This window comes from Hemitrygon akajei, chromosome 2, assembly GCF_048418815.1.
Source record: "Hemitrygon akajei chromosome 2, sHemAka1.3, whole genome shotgun sequence".
Taxonomy (NCBI): Eukaryota; Metazoa; Chordata; class Chondrichthyes; order Myliobatiformes; family Dasyatidae; genus Hemitrygon; species Hemitrygon akajei.
In genome coordinates, this window is record NC_133125.1 from 1,888,108 (window position 1) to 1,905,672 (window position 17,565).

General features: G+C 44.6%; 1 protein-coding gene across 4 annotated transcripts in view; it reads right to left on the reverse strand.

The window, feature by feature from the left end:
* The window catches only part of LOC140738628 (occludin-like), a 101,253-nt gene that overhangs the window by 29,794 nt on the left and 53,894 nt on the right, over positions 1 to 17,565 (reverse strand). The window contains exons 1-4 of one of the 4 annotated variants that reach the window (XM_073066233.1): positions 16,203 to 16,320; positions 15,774 to 15,867; positions 10,754 to 11,441; positions 8,908 to 9,069 (exon numbers count right to left, since the gene is read on the reverse strand). In XM_073066233.1, the coding sequence (XP_072922334.1) occupies positions 8,908 to 9,069; positions 10,754 to 11,441; positions 15,774 to 15,829 (906 nt within the window). In that variant the 5' untranslated portion in view covers positions 15,830 to 15,867; positions 16,203 to 16,320. Of the gene's footprint in view, positions 1 to 8,907; positions 9,070 to 10,753; positions 11,442 to 15,773; positions 16,099 to 16,202; positions 16,492 to 17,565 lie in introns of those variants that run through there. The other 3 variants (XM_073066215.1, XM_073066225.1, XM_073066242.1) reach the window with 3 other exon arrangements.

A 17,565-nucleotide genomic window follows, 5' to 3' on the forward strand; every position in this document is an offset into this window, starting at 1 on the left:
AGCAAGGTGCCAGAAAAGCACCAGTAACATCACAAAGGATCCCACCCACTCTGCTCTTGGTTTGTTTGTCCCCCTCCCATCAGAGAGGAGGCCAAATAGTATCCACGCCAGGACCGCCAGACTCAAAAACACTCACTTCCCCAAATAGTAAGGCCGATCAATACCTCCACCTAGTAACCCACCCCATCGCACCCCAACCGCCACTACTTCATTTCCTGTCAGTCACTTTGTACAGACACTCCTATGCCCAAAGTCACGTTATGACATAATGTACAAGGTATATGTATTTCTGTCTGTGTTTTATCTTTGTTTTTTGCGCTGCATCAGATTTTTTTTTGCCTTTACATTTGTAGTACATAAGGAACTAACATTAAACAATCTTCAATTTGAATCTAAAAACTTCTGTGAGCTGTAGCAAGATTTCACCAAGTTATTCCACTTACCTCCCCTTTGATAATTTTGAACTGATCACTACCTGATTAACACCTGCATCATCCTCACTCGCGTGTCCAGACAGGTATACATAGTTTACCATACACCTGCATCATCCTCACTCACCACACCCACCTCAGCGCACCATCCCAACAAATATGGGAAGAGTCACAGTGGACTTTCAGCTCCTCCTCCTCCCCCCCCACCACGCACCCATCGTGGAAAATGATTCACCTATGCAACTTCCATCCCAATGAAGCACACGCATGGCTCACAATATTTCAACAGCTCACGAGCCAAGAGGTAATGTTACAGTTCTATAAAATTCTCGTTAGACCACACTAGAAGTACTGAGCTCAGTTCTGGTTGCCTAATTATAGGAAAGACTTAGAAGCTTTAGAGAGAGTACAGAGGAGATTTGTTAGGATGCTACGGATTTGAGAGCATGTCTTATAGATGAACGACCTAGGGCTTTTCTCTTTGAAGTGAAGGAGCACGAGAGGAGCTTGATAGAGGTGTACAAAATGATGAGGCACAGATCGAGTAGACAACCAGCATCTTTTTCCCACCAGGGTGGCAGCTGCTTATATGAGAGAGCATAATTTTAAGGTGGTTGGAGGAAAGTATGGCGGGGGGGGGGGGGGGAATGTCGGGGGTGGTATCCCCCCACACACAGGTGCATGGCAGAGGTGGAGTAGGTTCAAAGGTTAGCACAACATTGTGGGCCAAAGGGCCTGTACTGTGTTGTAATGCTCTATGTTCCATGTTCTAAAATGGTCCTCACAGAAGCTGAGGAATTGCTTTGTGGCACACCTCTGTTCATTCCACAGGAGTGACTCCAAGTTTCTGCCTACCTGCCATTTAGAATTGATATCCCACTGAGCATCTAGCCTGGGGCCTCTTGCATTATTACAATAAGACACTACATTGGCAGATTCAACATCCAGGTTCTGAAACTTCAGGCACCCAACTCTGCTTCAGAACAAGCTGTTTTCAGTGGATCTGGCTCAACCTACTCAGTCTGTCCTACAGACCAACAACAAAGGCAAAGCAGCAGAATACATTTCCCTCTTCATAGAAACATTCTTTCCTGATTTCTTAAAACCAAGTTATTTCTTTCTTTGACTTCAGACGCAATCAACAGCAGCAACAGAAGTGAATGAGTAAAATACCCAAATTAAACTCCTCAAAAATCCAAAGAGTTTAAAATACTCCATGTAGGCAGAGGGAATCAGAGATTTAGCTCAGTGACTTTTCTCACAAACAATACTCATCAGGATTCCTGAAAACTGGAAATGTAACAAAACAGAAGCAGGGAAAATGAATAAGGAAAGGAGTGTGAAGGATGTTGGGAGATATTAAATGACAGAAAGGAGACAAAACCTCATTACGATCTTGCAGTTTGTAGTTTACCTGTGCCAAACTTATTCAGTAGTTGTTACACTTTATTCTGCATTGTTACTGCTTTACATTGTCCTACTTCAGTACATTGTGTAATGGCTTGAACTGTATGAACAGTATACAAGACAAGCTTTTCATTGGATCTCAGTACATGTGACAATAATAAATCAATTCTAAGAGATTACAAGCCAAGTCATTACAACTGCCACTGTTGAAAATAGAGACTGTGGCTGTGACTTGAGATTGTTCAATGCAGTTTTAGTCCAGAACAGTTTGGATCAGTTCCTATCTCCCCGATACAGCTGCATTTGTTCTTACACTTCACCACTTCCTCTTTAAAACCATCCATTTCCTCAGTGTATTTCTACCAAACCCACACAGGTCCCATAGGAGGCTGCTTTTTTGAGATCAGAGAAATAGTTTGTCCCAATCCTGCACAGATTCAAGAATGTTGTATATATCCTTAATGTACTCCCTCTACCACCACCCTTGGCAGAGTATTTCACTCACCCTCCACTGTGTGAAAAGCCTCTTCAACATTGTTCCACCTCCTACTGCTTACATTAGCCATGATCTGCTCTTCTGTCTACAACAACCAGTTTATCACCACGGCAACCCATTCTGAATTATGGACTTTTGACCCAAAAACATTAACAGCTCTTTCCACAGATGCTGTCTGGCCTTTCTAGCATTTTAGGTTTTCAGGTCGAATTTCTAAAGAGAGATTAGCTTTTTTGTCATATGTACTTTGAAGCTCTGTTTGTGTCAAATCAAACCAACGAGGATTGTGCCATGCCCACAACTCACTAACACTAATCGACTGTGGGAGGAATCCTGAGCACCTGGATGAAACCCACATGTTCATGGGGAGAATGTACAAACTCCTTACAGACAGAGAGAGTTGAACACTGATCTTATAGCCAGCACAGTAAAGTGATGCGTTATTCACTAAGCTACCGTGCTGTCTCAGATTTCAGCCTTTCTGCATTTCTTTCTTGCCCTTTGTTGAGTTCTTTGCCTTTCAAATGGTTTCTGTAAAGATTTACCCCCCCCCCCCCCCCCACACACACACACAGTGCTCTGGACCATTTTCCCCTCTTCTTCCAATTATGCAACATTCAAGGGAAGTTTTGATTCCTCTTCTCTTTACCTCAGCCAAGGGTTGCCCAATCTTGGTCAGCAAATATTCTTTCTCCAGTTTCTTAATCTTTGTCTCCCTCTTGGACCATATTATAGCCCCTCGTAATCTCCCACCTCCACATTTCATAGAACATTGCTATCTCACACAAGTTTTAAAAGACAAACTTCAACTTTGAACAGTTAATTATGAAGTGCAACTTCAATTAAAAACACAGCACAGCATTATTTAAATAAAGCTCAACTTTTTGTTCAATTTATTTCTAGGTTTTCAAGAAACAGTATATAGATTTTAAAGATGAACCATCGATGATTGAACGTCAGACATCTTTAAACATTTCTGACATTAGGAGATAAAGTGATCTCATTGTGTCTCTGGTTTCATTCTGGACTCAAATAACCAGAACCAAAACAAAACCTGTTCTGTGCCTGTAATCCAATACCACATAACACGTGAACACATCAGGGTAGAGCCAAGTGTTGGAAGAAAATTTGTGCTTCATTTCAAACTGCAGAGAGCTTAACAAATAAATTGAATAGTTACATCCAAATTGTAATAAAGACTTTCTAAAAGGTAATTTATTTGTTTAGGTATTTATAATCACATGGGTTCCAATTTTCCACCAGAGGTAAACAGCTTCAATGTAGCAGGAACCATCAGAATGTAATCATTGGCATCATATTACAGATTCACCATTCGAAACCTGTTTACTGACACACCCAGAAACTGGCTCCCTGAAACCATCCCGCCATAGTGTTGCATAAAAATATTTACTTCACCAGGTGGGAGGAATTTCAGTTTCAATACTTAAAGCATTCCAAATCAAAACCCATCAGTTCACACACCACTTCCACAGAATTGTACAGCATCAGAACCAATTTAAACATTGTGTAACTGCTTCAGAGGAATCAACATCATTCCAATGCAAGAAGAATGTCTCCCATTGTTTAGGGAAATAAACAAAGTTATTTTATAAAATAAAGTTACTGTACATTAAAAAATCCCCTTTCCTTGTCTCCCCATCAGTTACGTCCCAGAGAAGAAGTTCTCAAATGGCAGGAGTAGGCAACCGTGAGTGACAAAGGAAGTTAAGGACTACATAAAATCCAAGGAAAAGGCATTTAAGGTAGCAAAAGTGATTTGGGAAGTTGGTTGATTGGGAAGCTTTTAAAATCCAATAAAAGGTAACAAAAAAAGCTAAAAAGATAAAATACAAGGGCAGACTAGCCAATAATATAAAGTAGGATACCAAAAGTTTTTCCAGTTATATAAAGAGTAAAAGTGAGGTGAGAGTTGATATTAGACCAGTGGAAAATGATGCTGGTGAGGTGGTAATGGGGGACAAAGAAATGGCAGATGAATATGGCAACTGTCTTCACTGTGGAAAACACTAGCAGTGTGCCAGAGGTCTGTGAGTGTCAGGGAGCAGGAGTGTGTGTCATTGCTATTACAAAGGAAAAAGTGCTAGGCAAACTTAAAGGTCTTAAGGTAGATAAGACACCTGGACCAGATGGACTACATCCCAGAGTCCTGAGAGGGGTTGCTAAAGAGATAATGGATGCATTGGTCATGATCTTCCAAGAATCACTTGATTACAGCACGGTCCTGGAGGACTAGAAGATTGCAAATGCCACTCCACTCTTCAAGAAGGAAGGAAGGCAAAAGAAAGGAAATTATAGGCCAGTTAGCCTAACCTCAGTGGTTGGGAAAGTGTTGGAGTCTATTATTAAGGATGTGGTTTCAAGATACTTGGAGTCTAATGATGAAATAAGTCAAAGTCAGCATGGTTTCTGTGAAGGGAAATCTTGCCTGACAAATCTGTTAAGAGCTCTTTGAGTAAGTAGCAAGCAGGGTGGACAAAGGAGAGGCAGTGGATGACATTTACTTGGCTTTTCGGGTGTTTGATAAGGTGTTTATGAGGCTGTTTAACAAGATAAAAGCTTATGGCATTACGGGTAAGATACTGAAATGGATAGCAGAAACAAGAGAAAATCTGCAGATGCTAGAAATCCAAGCAGCATACACAAGACGCTGGAGGAATTCAGCAGGCCAGGCAGCATCTATGGATAAAAGTACTGTGCAAGTTTTGGCCCAAAATGTTGACTATACTTCTTTCCAAAGATGTTGCCTGGCCTGCTGAGTTCCTTGGGCATGAATAGTGGGATGGCTGACAGGTAGGGAGCAGGGAGTGGGAATAAAAGGGGCCTTTTCTGGTTGGCTGCCAGTGACTAGTGGTGTTCTTCAGGTCAGTATTGGGACCATTACTTTTCACATTGTTTGTCAATGACTTGAATAATGGAATCTAAAAACGCAAACACGAGGAAATCTGCAGATGCTGGAAATTCAAGCAACACACACAAAATGCTGGTGGAACGCAGCAGGCCAGGCAGCATCTATAGGGAGAAGTACAGTCGACGTTTCAGGTTGAGACCCTTTGTCAGGACTAACAGAAAGAAGAGATAGCAAGAGATTTGAAAGTGGGAGGGGGAGGTCTGAAATTATAGGATAAGACAGGAGGGGGAGGGCTGAAGCTAAGAGCTGGAAAGTTGTTTGGCAAAAGGGATACATGGCTAGAGAAGGGGGAGGATCATGGAACGGGAGGCCTAGGGAGAAAGAAAGGGAGAGGGGAGCATCAGAGGGAAATGGAAAGCAGGCAAGGAGAGTTATTGTGATTGGGACAGAGAGAGAAAAAAGGGAAAAAATAGTAAATAAATAAGGGATGGGGTAAGAAGGGGAGGAGGGGCATTAACGGAAGTTAGAGAAATCAAAGTTCATGCCATCAGGTTGGAGGCTACCCAGCCGGTATATAAGGTGTGATTCCTCCAACCTGAGTGTGGCTTCATCTTGACAGTAGAGGAGGCCATGGATAGACATATCAGAATGGGAATGGGACCTGGAATTAAAATGTGTGGCTACTGGGAGATCCTGCTTTCTCTGGTGGACAGAGCGTAGGTATTCAGTGAAACTGTCTCCCAGTCTGCATCGGGTCACACCAATATATAGAAGGCTGCACCAGGATAACTGGACACAGTATACCACACCAGCCGACTCACAGTTGAAGTGTCGCCTCACCTGGAAGGACTGTCTGGGGCCCTGAATGCTGGTGAGGGAGGAAGTGTAAGGGCAGGTGTAGCACTTGTTCCACTTACAAGGATAAGTGCTGGGAGGGAGATCGGTAGGAAGGAATGGGGGACGAATGGACTAGGGAGTCGCGTAGGGAGTGATTCCTGCGGAAAGCAGAAGTGGGGGGGAGGGAAAGATGTGCTTAGTGATGGGATCCTGTTGGAGATGGTGGAAGTTACAAAGAATTATATGTTGGACCCAGAGGCTGGTGAGGACAAGGGGAACCCTATCCCGAGTGGGGTGGTGGGTGGATGGGGTGAGGGCAGATGTGCGGGAAATGGGAGAGATGCATTTGAGAGCAGAGTTGATGGTGGAGGAAGGGAAACCCCTTTCTTTAAAAAAAGGAAGACATCTCCTTCGTCCTGGAATGAAAAGCCTCATCCTGAAAGCAGGTGCGGCAGAGACGGAGGAATAGCAAGAAGGGAATGGCATTTTTGAAAGAGACAGGGTGGGAAGAGGAATAGTTCAGGTAGCTGTGAGAGTCTGCAGGCTTATAGTAGACATCAGTAGATAAGCTGTCTCCAGAGATAGGGACAGAAAGATCAAGAAAGGAGAGGGAGGTGTCAGAAATGGACCAGGTAAATTTGAGGGCAGGGTGAAAGTTGGAGGCAAAGTTAGGAATTGATGGCTTTGTGGCAAAATTTGCGGATGATATGAAGACAAGTGGAGGGGTAGGTAGTGCTGAGGAAGAAATGTGATTACAGTAGGACTTAGACAAATTGGAAGACTGGGCAAAAAAGTGGCAGACGGAATACAATGTTGGGAAATATATGATAATGCATTTTGGTAAAAGGAACAATAGTGCAGACTGTTATGAAAATGAGAAGGTTCAAGCATCAGAGGTGCAGAGGGATTTAAGACTCCCAGAAGGCTAATTTACAGGTTGTCATTGTTAGGTCCTATCTGGAATTTCCAGTTGGCGGATGATTTCCCTCCACGCTACTCTGTCCCGACATTTGTCCACAACATCCCTAATCTTGTCCAGCTTGGTCCAATCCTTGATGTTATCCAGCCACGTTGTTCTTTGCCTTCCTCTTCCCTTTTTCCCCTCCACCTTTCCATATAGCAAGTCTGACAAGATGTTATCGCCGCGTAACGTGTCCACAATAAGCAACTTTTAACTTCATAATCTTCTCCAGCAGTATCCGTGGTCTATCAACTTCGGACAAAACCCTCTCATTTGAAACTTTCTCTATTCAGCTGATCTTCAACATTCGTCGATAGCACCACATTTCAAAAGGATTAATTTGTTTCGTGTCATCCTTCTTCAGGGTCCATGTTTCTGATCCATACCTCAGCACTGAGCATATGTAACACTCGAGGAAATGGATTCTACTTTGGATATCTACCTTCTGATTGCATAGTAGATCTTTTAGCTTCATGAACTGAGTCTTAGCCATACTTATTCTCCTTCTGATCTCAACTTCCCATCTCCCGTCATCTGTCAGACACCTTCATGAACCCAAAAGAAGGGTCTCAACCCAAAAGATTGACTATTTATTCATTTCTGTAGATGCTGCCTGACCTGCTGAGTTCCTCCAGCATTTCATGCATATTACTCTGGATTTCCAGCATTTGTAGAATCTCTTGTGTTTATTCCAACTGTTCCACCCACTAACTAATCCTTAATCCATACCAGCACCAGCACTTGATGCTCCAGTCTAATGCTTCTTTCTACTGCTTTTCTGAAGCAGTGAATAAGCGTATCTAACACCATCTACAGCACACAATATTACAGTCAGGTCCTTATACAAAGGAAAGCATATCAGCAAATCTGTGTTTGGGCTTCTCAATGTGCATAAGCCCAATGTTCTACCGACTCCATGCAGACATTTGCCATTATGAAAAAGAACTCAACAAATATCAAACTCTCACATTACCTCATTGCAAGCTGCTTACATATCAGAAAGAATAAACATCACTCTGTGCATTTACATAGTAAAACAATAAAAATTTAAGCTTTATTTTATTTAAGAGATACAGCACAGAACAGGCTCTTCCAACCCAACCCAGCAACCCCCAATTTAACCCTGGCCTATCCTCAAGACAATTTACAATGACCAATTCACTTATTCACTGGCAAGTCTTCGAACAGTGGGAGGAAACTGGAGAAAACCCATGCATTCATGGGGAGAACGTACAAACTCTTAATGATAATGCTAGAATTGAACTCCAAACTCCAGAAAACGCTGTGTTGTAATAATTACTGTAAAGCCCCATATTGTTTTGATGCACATGACATCGAAATATACAGTGAAATGAACCATTTTCATCAATGACCTACAGTCTGAGGATGTGCTGGGGTCAGCCCACAAGTGTTGCCATGCCAACAAAGCATGCACACAATTCACTAACGCTAACAAGTACTGTATATCAAATAAAAAGCAAGTCTTGGAGATCAAAAACCAAGAATTGTTACAGATTCAGTGCAAAGAATACATTATTGCACAAGTTTTGTAGAAATAAATTTTGTAATGTTCTTCAACCCAGACAGTGAACTTATCCCTCTATCTACAGTGACAACATTCCTCCAAACACTGGAAATATCATTGGTAAAATCCATTCTCCTTTTTATTTAGTGTCTGTTTAGCCTATTTATAATCAGGGATCACCCCTACGATGCTATTGACTAAGTAACATTGAGAAAAGTGATTTTCTTTTAAATAAAAAGTTGGAAAATTTATTTTGCTCTGCTACTTAAATATCTCACTTGGCTTACCAAAAAACAAATGACAACGGATTTTTCCAATGCAAGGAACATTTTACAAAATAAACTATTTACAACATACTGAATCAAACTAAGAGAAACTTACCCACTCCTCGACATCTGGAGCCATCTCACTTTCCATGGGAATCTTATCCCACAGGATGTTGTCTTTACCGTATCGTGAAATCTTGCTTCGTGTTTTATATGCAAAGAAGATGATCAGACCCAAAGCTATTACAATCATGAATCCCATGACAATTGCTAGGGCCTTGAGGGAGATTACAAAACAAGATGAGCAAGACTCGCATCAGTATTCAACAGCACTGTTACAGTCTGATCTATAAGTGTCAGCCAGTGAATTCCCTGCTTCATTGCAAAGTTATCAAATCACATTTCTGAATGAAAAAACCTTACATAGCTCTATTTATAAATAATTGCTTTTAAAATTCATTAATGTTTTCAGAAAATTCCCCCAGAAATGTCAATGTAAAATTAAGCATGAAATATCAGTTAAACACTTAACAGACTATTAATATTGGCCACAATTTTATTGGGAACAATTGTCTGGATACTTTGTTTAGCAGTTTCTTGTTAAGAGTTTACTTTTTAAACAAAATATTATGTAGTGTTTGTTCATATTTCATTGGATAATTACCCAAAGTCACAAGTTTTCAGCTTAACATTGACTTACAAGGCTGAGTCTGGGTTTGAATCACTTTGGCCCCATTCACTACCCAGTGAATTAAAGGTTGACTGAATACTGTAATCCTAACACAGAAACCCTCCACAATGCACTTTGATCAATGCAACTACTTGCAGCCCCAGCATATTTAAGATTAGAATTTTTCAGCCTGTTCAGGTAAAAGTCACCACAACACATTTCTATTCTCTGGTACCTTGACAGCAAAAATTAACGTACCTATCAAATGCCTTCAAATAAAATAAATTTGTCAACAGTACTGGATTGAGTACAAGAGTTGTGGATAGAACAGAACAAGCCCTTCAGCTCAAAATCTTGTATTGAAAATTAAATTAGCAATCAAGTTGCTAACTAATCCTTCCACTTCCCTCACATTCATGTACCTATCTAACTGTCTGTTAAACGTCTCTAATGTATTTGCCTATACACCACCCCAAGCAGCATATTCCAGGCACCCACCAGTGTATAAAAACTTGCTCCTCACATCTCCTTTGAAATAATCTCCCTCTCACCCTAAATGTATGCCCTCTGGTATTAAATATTTCGAACCTGGGAAAAAGATACTGTCTGTCTACTCTATCAATGCCTCTCAATTTTATAAACCTCTGTCAGATGTCTCCTCTGGCGTTATATTGACATTGTACAGGGTGTGGGTGAGGCTGAACTTGGAGTACTGCAGACTGAATGAGTGCAGAGAACATGTACAAGGATATGAGGACCCGTGTTATAGGGAAAGGTTGAATGGCTTAGGTCTTTATTCCCTGGAGCACAGGAGTCTGAGGGGAGATTTTATAGAGGTATACAAAATTCTGAGGAGTATAGATAGGGTAAGTGCAAGCAGGCTTTATCCACTAGGTTGGTTAAGACTAGAACTGGTGATCACAGGTTAAGGGTGAAGGGTGAAATATTTAAGGGCCACATGAGAGGATGGTGAGAGCATGCAACAAGCTGCCAGGAGTGATAATCTGGCTTTGATTTCAACTTTTTAGAAAAGTTTGGCTAGGCTCATGGATGGGAGGGGTATGGAGGGTGATGGTCTGGATGCAGGTCAATGGGATTAGGTAGATTAAGAGAATGGCATGGACTAATTGGACCAAAGGGCCTCTGAGCTGCAGTGTTCTATGACTGTCATTGTTATCTTACTTCACTACAAAATTAGTCCTGACCACTTCAATCTGGACAGAGTGCATTGAGAACATGACAACAAAATGACACTGCAGTTTGCTTCACCTCAGAGGGTGGAGATACTCACCTCCTGTGGTTCGACAACACAGTAATGGTAGAGATACTGGTTAGTGAAGACTCCAGTAGTGGATGGGATGTAGAACTGATTACAGAGCGTCAGCAGCTGATTGTAAAACACCGATCCGGCAGCCTGCGCAGTGGGATTGACTCCCATGATGTAGACAATCGTCGCCACAAACATTATAAAGCCGACGACTGCACATGAAATGATCAGAATTAAATAAAACTTCCTTGTTCTTGAAAGACTGGCCCTAGAAACGAGGATGATGAAGACAACGAGCAGTGTTATGAAAGAGACGGCCGCTAACGCAATCATGAAGCCTTTAGCCGCCCGCGGATCAGTGTAGCCGCCTCCGTATCCATATGCTCCGACTCCAGCTCCGTATCCATAGCCTGTACCAGATCCATATCCAGTGCCAACTCCCCCATAACCTCCATAACCCCCATATCCCATGCCGTTTCCTACACCCATCCCTCCCCCGTAATAGTCCATGTCCCAGGGGAGAGTGGATGCCACACAAGCAAAGATGCCGATGCTCATCACAATGATGAGAACTGCCAGAATCTTGATAATTCCGGGAGGAGAAGACCACTTGTAGAAATGCTGCGTTTCATCTGGATAGTAGGAACCAGCCGGATGTGATCGCAGGTCTCCATCGTACATGTCCTTACTCGGGGCATAGAGTGAACCACGGCTAGAATGTGGAAAATAAAGAGTTAATTCAACAACACAAATCAAACATTACTTACAGAAAAGTAATCCTAGATTGTCTTTTTTCATAAATTACAACATTTTCCCCTTATAAAGGCCATCATTGAGAAAAGCTCATGTTTCCTCTTACAGCCAAAGTCTTTTGATAGCACTTTACAACTTATGAGGCATTTTTGATATGAGGCAGCCTAAAGGTCTTTAAACATTAGCTTTATTAGTCACATGTAAAATGAAACATACAGTGAAATGCATCATTTGTGTCAAAGAACGTGCAGAGGACAGCCCACAAATGTCACCACTCTTCTGGCACCAAAACAGCATGCCCACAACTCACTCACCCTAACCTGTGATGCTTTGGATGTGGAAGCAAACCAGAGCACTGGGTAGTGGGGGGGAACCCACACGATCATGGAGAGAATGAAAAAACTCCTTATAGACTGGCAGGAATTGAACTCCAAATCTTCCAGTGGGGCTGCATAGTATTACACTACCATGCTGCCCTTTATGGCAGCCTCTGTGAGAACAACAAGGACCTCAGTGCTTCTCCTGCGGCAAGTCTGTTGTTTCTCACCCAAGACAGAATTGTGAGAGTATTGTGTACAGGATGTTATGTAACTGTAGGCCGAGATCAATAGAGCCAATCAGTAATGGACTTAAGGGTTAGAGAGACAGGGCAGGAAAGTGGGCTTGAGGAATACTGTATATTCCATGACTGAACAGTAGACTAGGCTCAAGCACCTGAATGTTCTTCTCTTCTTAACTCTTGTGCTCTATTAGAGACTGCCCCATTTCACCACTAACAGTTCGCCCCCTTAACTGTCTCTCACTCCAAGGTGGTGAAAAGAATTATAATATTAAAGTAATAATATATAAACAAGTAAATCAATTACATATATTGAATAGATTTTTTTTTAATGGGCAAAAACAGAAATACTGTGTATTTTTTTAAGAAGTGAGCTAGTGCCCAAAGATTCAATGTCCACTTAGGAATCGGATGGCAGAGGGGAAGAAGCTGTTCCTGAATCGCTGAGTGGGTGCCTTCAGGCTTCTGTACCTCCTCCCTGATGGTAACAGTGAGAAAAGGGCATGCTCTGGGTGCTGGAGGTCCTTAATAATGGATGCTGCCTTTCTAAGACACCACTCCCTATAGATGTCCTGGGTACTTTGTAGGCTAGTACCCAAGATGGAGCTGAGTAGATTTACAACCTTCTGCAACTTCTTTTGGTCCTGTGCAGTAGCCCCTCCATACCAGACAGTGATGCAGCCTGTCAGAATGCTCTCCATGGTACAACTATAGAAGTTTTTGAGTGTATTTGTTGACATGCCAATTCTCTTCAAACTCTCTAATAAAGTATAGCCGCTGTCTTGTCTTCTTTATGACTACATCAATATGTTGGGACCAGATTAGATCCTCAGAGATCTTGACACCGAGGAACTTGAAGCTGTTCACTCTCCCCACTTCTGATCCCTCTATGAGGATTGGTACGTGTTCCTTCATCTTACCCTTCCTGAAGTCCACAATCAGCTCTTTCGTCTTACTGACGTTGAGTGCCAGGTTGTTGCTGTGGCACCACCCCACTAGTTGGCATAGCTCACTCCTGTACGCCCTCCCGTCACCACCTGAGATTCTACCAACAATGATTGTATCGTCAGCAAATTTATAGATGGTATTTGAACTATGCCTAGCCACACAGTCATGTGTATATAGAGAGTAGTGCAGTGGGCTAAGCACACACCCCTGAGGTGCACCAGTGTTGATCATCAGCGAGGAATATATGTTATCACCAATCCGCACAGATTGTGGTCTCCCGGTTAGGAAGGCGAGGATTCAGTTACAAAGGCAGGTACAGAGGCCCAGGTTCTGCAACTTCTCAATCAGGATTGTGGGAATGATGGTATTAAATGCTGAGCTATAGTCGATGAACAGCATCCTGATGTAGGTGTTTGTGTTGTCCAGGTGGTATGAAGCCCTGTGGAGAGCCATTGAGATTGCCTCAGCCATTGACCTATTGTGGTGATAGGCAAATTGCAATGGGTCCAGGTCCTTGCTGAGGCAGGAGTTCAGTCAAGTCAAGACCAACCTCTCAAAGCATTTCATCACTGTTGATGCGAGTTGCCTCCAGCAGTCTCTTGATCTCTTTCAATACTCTGAATATAAATGGTCATGTCCCCAGGATTTGTTAGTTTTCACAGTTAACTTCTCCAGCTCTACTTTATTCACTAACTTTCTCCTTCATTTCCTCAGTGGAAACTCCGGATCCTCAGTTCTTCAGTCCTCTGAGGTGCTTTTCAGGAAGACACAAAGTGTTCAATTCCTTTGCTATTTTCTTATTTCTCCTTCCAAAATCTGCTTTTATCCGGGAGGGACCCGCATTTGACTTTGTTGTTTTTCTTTTTACATAGAACATTAGCCCGCCATGTTATGCCAACCTTTCGCCTACTCTTAAATTAATCGAACCCTTCCGTCCTGCAGAACCCTCCATTTTCTATCATCCATGTGCCCATCTGCCTGTACCACCACCTCTGGCAGCCCGTTCCATACACCCACCCACCACTCTGTAAAAAAAACTACCTCCAACATCCACCCCTATAATTTCCTCCATCCACCTTAAAATTAAGCCCTCTGGTATTGGGTATAGGGAGATCGGCGGTCTCTGGCTGTCCACTGGACCTCTGCCTCTTATCATTTGTACACTGCTATCAAGTCACTTCTCACCCTCCTTCGCTCAAAAAGAAAAGCTCCTGCTCACTCACTCACAAGGATGGTGGGAGCACAAGAGCGTAGTCAGTCGCATTTATATACGAGGAAGTGACAGGTGTCCAGACGTCGGATCAAAACGGATGGATTCAGGAGTGAACCTCCTCACACACACAAGCCAACAGCTGAGAAATACCAACGTTTCGAGTTTATTTTTATCTGCACACATACATACGTGTGTACACAGGAGCAATGAAAACTCTTACTTGCATTTACTTGTGTTTTCACAAAAAGAACAAATTAAATATTTTTTTAAAAGAAAGAGCAGTTTTAGACGTCTCAAAGTAGACTCGGCTGAGAATGGGGAGAGAACGGAAGGAGCGGAGCAGTCCGACAACCGAGCTGTTCGCTCCCGTACTCGCTGCCGGATGGTAGGGGTGGTGAATCGGGAGCGGGTGAGAGAGACTGAGCACCGAGCTGTTCGCTCCCGTACTCGCTGCCGGATGGTAGGGGTGGTGAATCGGGAGCGGGTGAGAGAGACTGAGCACCGAGCTGTTCGCTCCCGTACTCGCTGCCGGATGGTAGGGGTGGTGAATCGGGAGCGGGTGGGAGAGACTGAGCACCGAGCTGTTCGCTCCCGTACTCGCTGCCGGATGGTAGGGGTGGTGAATCGGGAGCGGGTGAGAGAGACTGAGCACCGAGCTGTTCGCTCCCGTACTCGCTGCCGGATGGTAGGGGTGGTGAATCGGGAGCGGGTGGGAGAGACTGAGCACCGAGCTGTTCGCTCCCGTACTCGCTGCCGGATGGTAGGGGTGGTGAATCGGGAGCGGGTGAGAGAGACTGAGCAGCGAGCTGTTCGCTCCCGTACTCGCTGCCGGATGGTAGGGGTGGTGAATCGGGAGCAGGTGAGAGAGACTGAGCACCGAGCTGTTCGCTCCCGTACTCGCTGCCGGATGGTAGGGGTGGTGAATCGGGAGCGGGTGGGAGAGACTGAGCACCGAGCTGTTCGCTCCCGTACTCGCTGCCGGATGGTAGGGGTGGTGAATCGGGAGCGGGTGAGAGAGACTGAGCACCGAGCTGTTCGCTCCCGTACTCGCTGCCCGGATGGTAGGGGTGGTGAATCGGGAGCAGGTGAGAGAGACTGAGCACCGAGCTGTACTCACCCGTAGTCACTGCCCGGATGGTAGGGGTGGTGAATCGGGAGCGGGTGAGAGAGACTGAGCACCGAGCTGTTCGCTCCCGTACTCGCTGCCGGATGGTAGGGGTGGTGAATCGGGAGCGGGTGAGAGAGACTGAGCACCGAGCTGTTCGCTCCCGTACTCGCTGCCGGATGGTAGGGGTGGTGAATCGGGAGCGGGTGAGAGAGACTGAGCACCGAGCTGTTCGCTCCCGTACTCGCTGCCCGGATGGTAGGGGTGGTGAATCGGGAGCAGGTGAGAGAGACTGAGCACCGAGCTGTTCGCTCCCGTACTCGCTGCCCGGATGGTAGGGGTGGTGAATCGGGAGCAGGTGAGAGAGACTGAGCACCGAGCTGTTCGCTCCCGTACTCGCTGCCCGGATGGTAGGGGTGGTGAATCGGGAGCAGGTGAGAGAGACTGCGCACCGAGCTGTACTCACCCGTACTCACTGCCTGGCTGGTAGGGAGGTGGGCTGTCCAACACGCGACTCGACATGTTTCGGGCTGTGGAACCGCTGCGACTGCACTTCAAAACTGACAGGGACAAACAATATGAGAACAAAGTACTCGGTAGCAGCACCTCATCAACGGACGATCCCAACACGGCTCTGAGACACCGACACCCTTCCTAACCCTTCACCCATTGGTGGGTAACCCGCGAGAGCCCGCCTCCCCGTGCTGACCATTTGCTCGGGCCTATGTCAATCACTGGTGCCCATTCAGGGCGCGGTCGGTGGGGTGAACAGGTGATCCGGTGCCAATGATCGTGGCGCCCCCGGGAAGTCCACCTGTCACCTCGGCACACAGACCACACCGCCCCTCCGTCCAAAGACACGGACGCTTGGTGTGTAACTCTACACGTCTTGTACCTGGACACAGGTAGCGAGGCGCCAATGCCCACTGCTCGGCTGAGGATTCGACCCTCTCTGAGTTCCGTTCCGTCTGCGGTGTAAACACAGTTCTCCTCCCAAACTATAGTCATTGGCTGTCCCGCCGTTGTCAATGGAGACGCTGCTGTTTGCCTGCAGTTGTAGAACAGAGAGGGGAAGGAGATTCCGAATGCGATTTACTCATGGTGTCAGTAGATTCAGATTGAATTCACGTGTACATCGAAACATACAGTGAATTGCGTCGTTTGTGTTAACGAACAAACCTAGTCCTCAGCGAAATATTTCCACAGATGCTACCTGACCAGCTGGGTTCCTCCAGCATTTCGTGTGTGTTACACGTACCGCAAAAATCGCCACACATTTCAAAGCCCACACAGTATGACTACACAGCATGCCCACAGGGGTCTGGAATGAGAAATTACGAAACTGGGAACGAGTTTCATACATATGTCTGTAGAAATCAATGTTTGCAAACTCATTGGCCAATTTATTCGGTACCCCTGCCACAGTGTATGTTTGTGGTTTTCTGCTGCTGCAACCCATCCACTTCAAGGTTCAACGATCCAGAGATGCTCTTCTGCACACCACTGTTGTAACACGTCATTGTCTCCTTCCTGTCAGTTCGAACCAGTCTGCCCATCCTCCTCTGATCTCTCTCACTTATAGGATATTTTTGACAATAAGAACTGCAGCTCACTGGATATTTTTTGTTTTGGTTTTCACACTGTTTTCTGTAAACTCTGGAGAGTGTTGTACATTAAAATCCCAGAGGGTCAATACTTTCTGAAATACTCAAACCACCCCATCTGGCACCAACAATCATTCCACGGTCAAAGCCACTTAGATCACATTTCCTCCTCATTCTGATGTTTGATCTGAACAACGGCTGAACCTCTTGGCCATGCCTGTGTGTGTTTTATGCATTGAGTTGCTGCTGTATGATTAGATAAACACACGTAAAATGCTGGAGGAACAGGCAGCATCTGGAAATGAACAAACAGTCAATGTTTCAGGCTGCATCTCTTTATCGGGACTGGAAAGGAAGAGGGAAGAAGCCAGGAAAAAGAAGGGGTGGGGAAGGAGAACAAGCTGGGAGGTCATCAGTGAAGCTGGAAGGGGCGATGAAGTAAAACGCTGGGAGGTGATAAGTAGAAAAGGAAAAAGGCTAAAGAAGAAGGAATCTGAAATGAGAGGAGAATGGACCATGAGAGAAAGGAAAGGAGGAGGGGAACCTGGGGGAGGTGATAGGCAGGTGAGATGAGGTTAGAGGGGAACCAGAGTGGGAAATGAAGAAGAGGGAAGGGGAAGGGGGAAATTACCAGAAGCTGGAGGAATTGATGTT